The sequence below is a fragment of the Canis aureus genome, chromosome 9, assembly GCF_053574225.1.
Source record: "Canis aureus isolate CA01 chromosome 9, VMU_Caureus_v.1.0, whole genome shotgun sequence".
Lineage (NCBI taxonomy): Eukaryota > Metazoa > Chordata > Mammalia > Carnivora > Canidae > Canis > Canis aureus.
This window is the reverse complement of record NC_135619.1, coordinates 51488236-51499480: the sequence shown is the minus strand read 5'-3', so window position 1 is coordinate 51499480 and position 11245 is coordinate 51488236. Positions and strand designations below refer to the sequence as shown.

Here is an 11245-nt window from a genome sequence, read left to right as displayed (position 1 = left end):
AAAATAAATTTCTTTTTTTTTTTACAAAATAAATTTCTATTGTTTAAGCCAGTCTGGTATTTTGTTACAGCAGCCCTACAAGCAATAATCAGGATTTTGCTTCCTCAGCCCTTCACGTTTCCCAATTTGGCTTGGTTAGCCATTAAACAGGTATATAGCAAATGCTCACTGGACTTAAGTTTGTCATAAATTACAATTCTTGAAAATGATAGGTTTCAGTGAAAATGAGACAGCAAAAACAGGATTGGTTAATAATTTCCCAAACACCTATTCTCACAGGGTTCTTACAGTTCTCATCAGTTAGAAAAGGAGCTGCGGGGGCATTAGGAACATCAATAAAAGTCAATGAAAGGAGTCTTGGTGTCCTTGCCTGTAAATTAAGAGGGTTGAGCTAGTTTCTCAGTCTCTTCCACCTCTGAAATGCTGTAACTACAGAAGATGGGAGGCTGTGGATTTATTCACCCATTGAGTACCTTAACAGGACAGGCACTGTAAACAAAATAGATAAAATCCCCACCTTCAAGTAGTTTACCTTCTAGTGAAAGACCTACAACACGCAAATTGAATTAAATGGTAGGCAGTACGCGCGAAGGAAGAAAGAGGAAAGGAAAACGAGAAAAGCAAAAGTGAAAACTGCTGGGAACAGCTTTTCACATCATGCTAACGAGGATAAGGATGGAGAATTCGGGGTACCAGCGGTTGGAGACCCCCCACCCAGCCTCCCAATCAGAGAACAGCCGGTGCGCATGCGCATTTGCGTGTCGCCGACGAACGCTCTTTCCTAGCGAGTCGCCTCCGCAGCGCAGGCTCGTGGCGCGTGCATGAGCCTCGCGAGCCGACGTGCGCGCGCCCGGCGTCCGAGGCGGTTGGTGGCCAGGAGTTGGTGAGGCGCTCTTCAAGGGGACTTGGGGGAAGGCACGCGTCCAGAGGACGGTCCCGGGAGCCTCGTCACCGCGGAGAGGCCGTGACGACCTCCGCGGGCGTGCTTGGGACCCCGCTGCGCAGGGGGCGGCCGGGCTCGGCCTGCGAGTTGGGGGAGGGGACGGGGTGGAGCCGGAGCCTGGGGGCCTGCAGCGGCGGGCCTGCCCCGGAGTCCCCGCCCCTGGGGACCTGCACCAGATCGTCCCCTTTGACCGTGGCCCACGGAAGACTGCGATGTCCTCAAGAAATCGTTAGGTTGGTTGGGTAACAGCATACCCATTAGACGTTTCCCGGGTCATTTGCTGCCGGCTGCAAAGTTCCTTATCTTAAAGAAAAAAAAAAAAAAAAAAACAGGAAAAAAACATCAAATCTGTGATTTAGCTCTGGTGTACCTGGCTTTGGAGAACTCCCCCTCCCCCCCTGCGAGAGGTCCAGTCACGCTGCCCTCTCACCTATGAAGAAGGAAGGAGACCTTGAATGGCACAATAACCTTAACTTATACGCGACAGGAAAACGTAAGATCACGTTGAGACAGCCCCAGGACATCACTCTTGTTAAGGTAGTGTGTAGCCATCTGTCAAATACCAAAATGCTGTCAGAGTTCCGAAACTGTTTCTCAGAGTAATGTGTGAACAAGATTCAAAAATCAAATGCTACAGAAAGGTTGATCGTGAAAAGGAAGTTCCTGCCCTACCCATTCCCATTCCCAGCCTCTTTCCTCTGAGGCAACATTTAACCAATTAGTGATGAATAATAACCTCTTAATGCCCACCTCTTCTTGAGACAACAATTTGAGTTTTTAAGTTTCCTCCGTCTTTTAACACTTCATTATGAGTTTTTACTAAAAGTCATGGTTATTGTGTAATGTATAAATATTATGAAACTAGCTTGGGTTTTTTTTTTGTGTGTGTGTGTGTGTGAATTTCTAGCTGAATTTAATTTGAACATCTGTTTTTGGTGAAGTGATTAGAATTTTGAACACTGTCTTACGGGTCAGCTTCAAGTGTGATTATGATTTCACTTTAGGGCATGTGGGATTTAGAAAGAAGCAGTGAAAATTATGAAATTGTGAATGCCGCTTTGGATATTAAATCCATCGCACCAAACATGAGCTGTGTGATCTGCCTAGAGATCAAAGCAGTAATTTGTGTTGTTTTATTTTTTATAATGTGGTTTAATAAGAGATTTAATTTACCTCAAATGGTATTTCTCTGTAATGCTTGAGAGAGATGGATAATGCTGTGTGACTCTGAGGCTTTGATTGTGTGTGTGTGTTTTGTTTTGTTTTCTCCCATAGGCAATTATTTCCAGTGAAAGAAGGAAACCAGTGCCTGGCGTTCTTACCAGCTTTCTACCTTGCCATGATCGAGTGCTTGTCAGTTGAAGTACAGGCCAGATTGCGCTCCGGTTTGGCAATATGCTCCTTAGGCCAGTGTGTTGAGGAGCTTGTCCTCAACAGTATTGATGCTGAAGCAAAATGTGTGGCCGTCAGGGTGAACATGGAAACCTTCCAAGTTCAAGTGATAGACAATGGATTCGGGATGGGGAGTGATGATATAGACAAGGTGGGAAATCGTTATTTCACTAGTAAATGCAACTCTATACAGGACTTGGAGAATCCCAGGTTTTATGGTTTCCGAGGGGAGGCCTTGGCAAGTATAGCTGACATGGCCAGCGCTGTGGAAATTTCATCCAAGAAAAACAGGACAATGAAAACTTTTGTGAAACTGTTTCAGAATGGAAAAGCCCTGAAAGCTTGTGAAGCTAACTTGACTAGACCAAGTGCTGGGACAACAGTAACAGTATATAACCTATTTTATCAGTTACCTGTAAGAAGGAAATGCATGGACCCTAGACTGGAGTTTGAGAAGGTTAGGCAGAGGATAGAAGCTCTCTCACTCATGCACCCTTCCATTTCTTTCTCTTTGAGAAATGATGTTTCTGGTTCCATGGTTCTTCAGGTCCCTAAAACCAAAGACGTATGTTCCCGATTTTGTCAAATTTATGGACTGGGTAAATCCCAAAAATTAAGAGAAATAAAATTTAAATATAAGGAATTTGAGCTTAGTGGCTATATCAGCTCTGAGGCACATTACAACAAGAACATGCAGTTTTTGTTTGTGAACAAAAGACTAGTTTTAAGGACAAAGCTGCATAAATTCATTGATTTTTTATTGAGGAGAGAAAGTATTATATGCAAACCAAAGAATGGCTCATCCAGTAGACAAGTGAATTCAAGTCCTCGGCATCGGGCTAATCCAGAACTCCATGGGATATATGTAATCAATATGCAGTGCCAATTCTGTGAATATGATGTGTGCATGGAGCCAGCAAAAACGCTGATTGAATTTCAAGACTGGGATACTGTTTTGGTTTGCATTCAGGAAGCAGTGAAAATGTTTTTAAAGAAAGAAAAATTATTTATGGAATTATCAGGTGAGGACATTAAAGAATTTAGTGAAGATAATGATTTTAGTTTATTTAGTGCTACTCTTCAGAAGCATGTGCCCTCTGATGAGAAAGGTGACCAGGTCAATTTCCAAGAAGCATGTAATAGTATTTCGGATTCCTATGAAATGTTTAATATTCAATCAAAAGCTGTGAAAAGAAAAGCTACTATAGAAAACAGAAGAAACACCGAGAATTCTAGAGATTTGGAAGGTATCAGAAAAAAGACAAATGATTCATTTTTGTATAATTATGAATCAGTTGACCCAAGCCATAGTAAAGTGATGGAGTCATCTTTACAAACCAAAGATAGCTCTTGCTCAGAATCAGGGATCTTGGAACAACAGACAGCTGAAGTATCAGAATCAGGAGAAAATGAAAAACATAAAAAACTTTGCTTAGAACTTAACTCTTCAGAAAATCTCAGTAGAATCCATTCAGAAATGTTTGCAAGCCCTTTTCAGACATCATACTGCTTTGAGAAGAGTGGAGATGATCTAGAAATACAAAATACAAATACTATTGTTAATGGCATGGCTGCCAGTATCCTGAAAAATAATGGAATTCGGAATCAACTAGAGAGATTTAAAGTTGCTACCGAAATGGGATGCCAATCTCTGCCTTTTGCAACAACACTATTGAGACTACATGGTGCTCAGAGAGAGGAAGAGAAAAAAAAACAGCCTAGTAATTGTGGAAGAACAAACGTTTTTAGTTATGGACAAGTTAAATTATGTTCCACTGGCTTTATAACTCATGTGGTACAAAATGAGCAAACTAAATCAACTGAAAGAGAATATTTACTTAAAAATTGTATTCAACCTGGTCCCATGAGTGCCAGAGAAACGTTTCTAAATAGAGCGTGCCATTCACTTCAGACTCCAGAAATCAAAGATAGAACCAGCACTTTAAATAAGAAATTTGCTCAACTGTCTAACAAAAAATTATGCAGAACAAATATAAGGTATGGGGTAGAGAACAAACCTATAGCAACTTATAAAAATGTTTCTATTTCTCAGGAAAGTAGTAAAAACTCACAAATAGATTGCTTATTACCTGACACATCCTCTTCCCCTTGGTGTACACATATTTCAAATGGTAGTAAGAAAATAGATAAATTGATTTGTTCCTCTAAACCCATAACCCATAAAAAGCTAAGCTTAGGTTCACAACTAGGATCTTTAGAGAAGTTTAAGAGGCAATATGGGAAGGTTAAAAATCCTCTGAATATAGAAGTGGTAGAAAATAATAATTTTGAAATCTCTACCAGTCTCAGTCCTCAAGTTGAACCTGGCATTCCATGGAAAGACCAGAATCACTTAGACAACTCAGACATTTATAAAGTCGCTACGATGAAACATGACTCAAATAATAGTTGTCAACCAGTAAGTCACATGCTTTACCCAAAGAAGTTTCCATTCTCCAATGAAGAAGATTGTTTGGAACAACAGATGCCTTGCTTAAGAGAAAGTCCTATAACTCTAGAGGAATTATCTCATTTTAGCAGAAAACCTTTGGATGTCAAGCAGTCTCCTAAATCTTTAGCCTCTAAATTATCCAGAATGAAAGGTTGCGAAGGAGAGACTCAAGCAGTGGAAATGATGAGTCATTTTGATGAACTTCCACAATCAGATTCCAGTAGGAAAGACCATGACTTGTGCAGTGGGTTAACCCTAGATTCTTGTGAGTTAACTAAAAACAAGTATGAAAAAACAGAGAGTGACCTCATTCCAGTGTTGGACTCTGTCACACAGGATAATTCCTTCAATAAAGATAGTGAAACATCCTCTAACAAGAGTACAACAGAGAATTCTGTGATACCAGAAACTCCTTTGGTGTTACCCTGTGATCGTTCTAAAGATGTCAGTAAAGATTCAGATGTTCTTATAGCTTCAGAACCACAAATAGGAAGTCCTGATTCTCCCAATAGAATGTCAGTGAGTCATGTAGAAGTTTCCACTGCTGACCAGAATGGAACTTGTTTTCAGAGTGAAGAATCTATAGCAAGAACTTGTTCTGTAGATGAAGAGTCAAGCACATGTTCTTTGGATTGGCAGCAGCATTTTGATGTAGCCCTAGGGAGAATGGTTTACATCAACAAAATAACTGGACTTAGCACATTCACTGCTCCTACTGAGGATGTTCAGGCTACTTGTACTAAAGACCTGACAACTATAGCTGTGGATGTCCTACATGAGAATGGTAAGTATGTAGTATTCACTAGCATGAAATGCTTTTTTTTTTTTTTTTTATTCATGAGAGACACAGAAAGAGAGGCAGAGCCATAAGCAGAGGGAGAAGCAGGGTCCCTGTGGGGAACCTGATGGGGGACTCGATCCCAGGACCCCGGGATCACAACCTGAGCCAAAGGCAGATGCTCAACCACTAAGCCAACCAGGTGCCCCATGAAAATGCTTTTAAAGGTGGAAATAATGGCCAAAACATGAGGTAATCCTTGCCCAAAGAGATTATCTCAGCTGATGGAACATTTTGAAGTTTAATTATAAACTTTATGATATATGAAGATTCTCTAGGTTCAATACAATTTATATCTAGAAATACAATGAAAGAATAGAATGGAATTGTATGTGTATATATCTGTGGGTGTGTGGTTGGGATAGTAGAGTGAGGCCATTGTAATGAAAATGATACTATTAATACTTGAGAAATCCACTGTGCTTCCCTACCCTACTTTTCTTCTCTCTCCCAAACATACAACTCCTAGAAATTTGTCATTAAGGATACCTGCAAAGCCAGTGTGATATTTTTCTGGAAGTTGCTCTCTGCAGCTCCCAAGTAAAGGGCCAGAATGATCCAGTAATCATCCTAGGTTTCCCAGATAATCTATGGTACAGTACTATATATGTATGAACTTTTTTTTATGTTTTTAGAAAAAAGGACCTTAAAGTTTTTGGAATGTAGGTAAAGTATACTTTTCAAATGGAGTTTGTTATAATACATATGCTAATCCATTTGCTCTGTTTATGCTATAAGTAGCTGTTATTCAGGAAGATAGTGTGGCTTTTAAATCATACCACAAGGCTACATCAGAGCCTACATTGGAACTGTTGAGTTTGAAGGTCCAGTCAACATTAAAAGTGACATTGTTTTGGCAGTGTGTTGACAGCCAGGTGTTGGGAGATGGTAAAGCTGATTTCCATCTGGCTATAATCTTGGTTTTGCATCAGGAGGATAAACGTTAAATGTACATCCATATTAAAAATCTTGAATGTTGCAAAAGAATGTAAATTGTATGAATGTAATTGCAAATTAACTCATAATCCTCCTTAGAATGAATATCTCTAGCAGGAGCCTCAGACTTATCTAAGGTTAAATAAGACTTTTATTTTTCAATGGCTTCCAATGTTTTCCTTGTGAAAAAATAATTACTGTAGTAACATAAAAAGTATTAAATAGGAGAAAACTCTGGTCTTTCAGTATTGCTCCTGAGACTCTCAGGTTGCTCTTAAAGACGTGTTTTTCAATCTATGTAACTTAATGCCCTGATTTATACTGAGTGTTTATCAGAGGTAAGCCTAAGGCACTGGCACCTCATCTTTCTGAAATTCAACTGCTTCTAAAATGGTGACAAAAAAGAACTTGATGACATTAAACTGAGGTGTTTGTTGCTAAAACAAAGGGGGAATCTCAGCTGCCACACTCAACATAAACATCTGCTCCTATTAAATCAATCTAGATGTTTAAAACACTTCGATCTACTTAACTTTCAGGATTAGCAAGTTTTGTAGTGAACTTTGAAGGGTCAGGTTAACTCAGTTTCATAAGGAAAAATAAAGTATGTTGGATATAGAAACAAGGTCCATGGAAAGATGGCTCCTAAGCACCCTCCATTCACATGGAATGTTACCTGTCTGGAAAGGACTGATGTATATAAGACATTGGGACACCACTGTTGAACCATACATAAAAACGTTACCTAAGGTGAATTGTTAAAAAGTAAATTAAATTGTAGACAAGAGAAGATCTTTAAAGGTAATTTTAAGGAGTAGTGACAAATCTCCAAGTTCTGGCAGTTTTTTTTTTCTTTAAAATGCCTTTAACTCCGTTGTTTCTATTATGGTAACACTACCTTATTTCACCTTACCCTTTAATTTTATCATTCTAAATGAATCTCTCCCAATTCTTGCCCAACAGATTTATCTTTTTCAAATAATAGTTTCATGTTTTGCTGGTATTCAAAAACTGTCAAATTCAGGCATTATTTCTAAAAAATCAGACCATCATTCAGAGAGGAGGGCAGTTTTTGGACCAGATCTTACTGGACTTTGGAGTTTAAATTGAGGACTTTTCATTCATTTATTCATGTATTCATTCATTTATTGATTGTTCATACTGTGCTAGGTTGCAGATTCACTGACTTGGCTTTCAGGAGTTTACAATCTATTGGCGAAGACAGCTATCTAAATATAATATGGTGAGATAAATGTTGTAATAGAAACATATTTTGGGACGCCTGTGTGACTCAGTGGTTGAGTGTCTGCCTTTGGCTCAGGGCGTGATCCTGGAGTCCCGGGATCGAGTCCCACATTGGGCTCCCTTCAGGGAGCCTGCTTCTCCCTCTGCCTGTGTCTCTGCCTCTCTCTGTGTCTCTCATGAATAAATAAATAACATCTTAAAAAAAAAGAAACATATTTTGGGTATAAGAGACATATAAGTTGTGACCATTGAGAATCAGTGATCTATTTTTGGTGCTCATTCTGTATGGTATAGATGGATAATGGCACTAAGCATTAATGTAGTAGGTTCCTAAGTTAGTATAACTTCATTAAAGACTCTCAATCTAGTGTTTAGTAGTCTGCCTTATTTTTTTATTTGGTTTATGCAGAAATATTTTATGTAACTTGATTTTTAAAATAATTTATATTTTGAGTTCTGGGGATCCCTGGGTGGCGCAGTGGTTTGGCGCCTGCCTTTGGCCCAGGGCGCGATCCTGGAGACCTGGGATCGAATCCCGCATCAGGCTCCCGGTGCATGGAGCCTGCTTCTCCCTCTGCCTGTGTCTCTGCCTCTCTCTCTCTCTCTCTGTGACTATCATAAATAAATAAAATTAAAAAAATAAAATAAAATAAAATAAAATAAAATAAAATAATTTATATTTTGAGTTCAAATGTGTAGGTTTTTCTTTTTTTACATTTAGGAACTCAGTATAGGTGTCATCCTTTTAGAAGCGACCTCATTCTTCCTTTCCTTCCAAGAGCTCGGGAAGAGAGGACTATGATGAGACAGAACAGAGGTAGGGGCAAATAACAGAGATTGCTGAGACACCTAGTATGTACTGTATCACCTAACTCAAAAAACAATTTTTTTTTTAAAGTAGGGTTGTATTATTAAGCTTGATCAGTGCCAGCTGTGCCTTACTGGAACCAGGAATTCCCCCATGGTCCTATTTAACAACAGAACTAAGTAATTCAGTGCATGCATTTAGATCAGAAATTACTTTTCCAGACTTGAAGTCAATACTGGGTGATTATGCACAGTCTGTGGTGTCTTGTGATTGAAGAAATATCTCTTAAAGATTGGCACTGCACTACAATTGTAGTTTTATGTAAGCAAAATTCTTATTTTCAAAAAAAGCTACAGACATAGTGTTTGTTTCTAAAAATAGGTAAGGTACATTTTAATCTAAAGGAAGTGAGACTACTAATTTGAACCAGTTTCTTCTTGACTTGTATTCTGAAATATCTTTTGAAAATAGTTTGGAGAAAAAGCTATAATGCCAGAAGATACAGTCATCAACTCTAGTTTAAAAAGTAACAGATCAAAACAATTTAGAGATCCAGCAAACACTGAACATTTGTAGAATATTGGAACAATATGTCTGATCTTTGGTCTTGAGGCTGCACCACACCAAATACAAGATGCCATTCATCTTTTTTTCTGATGCTCTTGATACCAACTTTACCTGTCTCCTTTTGCCTTAGATACTGTGGATGACACTGTTGGTAAAGAATCACTTCAGTCTTTGTTCTCAGAATGGGAAAATCCAGTATTTGCCCGTTATCCAGAGGTGGGTCTGTAGCAATTTTTCTTTGCTTGTTATTTTAAAATTTGTATTTCATTTAAGTTAGGTATGGGCATGAATGACTATACTAATTTTTAATTACAAATGGAAAGTGGGCATGTTTCCAAATAGTTTATTTGGAAATACTGTTTAATACAGAGAGGAGGAATCAGAATCCATCGCATTTTGGGAACTCCCACATTTTGTATTAAACTTGTGTGATCAGTGTGTGAATAGTGAATGTGTTTACCACTCTTAAAAACCCTGACTTACAGCCTTAGCAAAGTATTTATGGGGAGGTGATAATTAAACAAAACAAAACATGCTAAATCATTATATAAAGTAGTGAGTTTTCTACTGGAGGGACAGTCCATCCTTGGACATGAGTGTACATTCTCTCCTCAATGGGTTATCACAGAATGTACTTTGTGTGTTGTAATGAAGGTGTAGAATAAATGAACATTTGATTACGGATTTTTCAGTTAAGATGTGTTTAAGGAGTTGATCATAGGGCGTAAACAAATTGTTAATCTGAAACAATATTGGTTTTGTTAGTAATTCTGTTTGTAACCAAAAATTATTAAGACTAGTAATTCACACAGTTTTTTGAATTTCTGTGTTTCTTGAATTCAACACACCTCTAATAGGTTCTATGAAAATGAATGTTTTAAAGCACTTTGAGACAGTTCTGCAGATATAAAGAATTAAAATTTAAATGATGCTTATGCTGGATCTTTCTAGGTTGCTGTTGATGTAAGCAGTGGCCAGGCCAAAAGTCTAGTGGTTAAAATTCACAATGTCTTATATCCTTATCGTTTCACCAAAGAAATGATTCATTCGATGCAGGTAAAAAATTGACTTTGAAATCTTGTAAAAATATAGATAAGATCTAACCTGGGCTAAATCTTGTGAAATTGCATTTATTTAATGATCTAGGCCACCGTGGTCAAGGCACATGTGTTTTTTAAAATCTTACTGGAACTTTTATTATCCAGAGAAAAAGCAAAGGACTAATTTTAATTACAAAGAAAAAATGTCTTTAGTAATGTGAGCAGGTTTGGAGAGATGAATTATGGCTTGAGGCTCACAGTTTCAAAGATTATATATTGACTTTATATTTTGACAATAATTAATTAATCAACAAAATACTGTGGAGACCTTGTCCTTAAATGAGCAACAGTGCCCCGTTGTAAATGACTGCCTATTGTGTGAGGCTACAAATGACATGGTTTAGGAGACTCCAGATTGAGGAGCTCTGTTAACAAAAGGGACCCCTTGTCTCCTCTGCTTTGCTAGTTTGCCTTCTCCCTATACCACTCAGGCCATCTTCATCTCCTTATTTTTAGTATGGAAACAAATTAGGAGGTTAGACAGATACAGGTAAACTCCTCACCTGGCCTTGATGTGGTGCTAGAGCAAAGCAAGCTCAGATATAGGGGAGTGGGGTAGGAAAGTATGAGAACCTTTCTGTACCCGGACAGAGAAGAGCCACCGAGGTTAAAGCCCCTGGTAACTTTTAACTTACAGCTCTAAGGGACTACCTCTTCTGAAATTATTTTCCTTGCTTTTGCATAAATTTTCAAAATTTATTTCATCCCCATTTGGTAGCAGTCTCTGGTCATAATACATACTCAATAAGAGTCATTCTGTTGGGAACATTTCAAGTCTACTCTAAAGTCTTAGATTTTCTTAGCATGTCCCTTTTAGAATCCTTAGCTTGTAATCTCCTTCCTTTTTGTGTTCTGATCATTCTACTTGCCCATTTTTCAATCCTTCCTAATGACTCCCTCAGGTTCATCAGCACTTTACCATAGTCTTAGATATGAATGTTATAATGCAATGACTCTTAACTAA

At 38.4% G+C, this 11245-nt stretch overlaps 1 protein-coding gene across 7 annotated transcripts in view; it reads left to right on the top strand.

Moving 5' to 3' along the window:
• Window positions 1-764: 764 nt before the first annotated feature.
• Window positions 765-11245, top strand: part of MLH3 (mutL homolog 3) — a 29676-nt gene continuing 19195 nt past the window's right edge. For 3 of the 7 annotated variants that reach the window (XM_077910010.1, XM_077910014.1, XM_077910015.1), the window contains exons 1-5: window positions 765-883; window positions 2219-5571; window positions 8528-8623; window positions 9312-9397; window positions 10133-10237. In XM_077910010.1, the coding sequence (XP_077766136.1) occupies window positions 822-883; window positions 2219-5571; window positions 8528-8623; window positions 9312-9397; window positions 10133-10237 (3702 nt within the window). In that variant the 5' untranslated portion in view covers window positions 765-821. The other 4 variants (XM_077910016.1, XM_077910013.1, XM_077910012.1 and 1 more) reach the window with 4 other exon arrangements.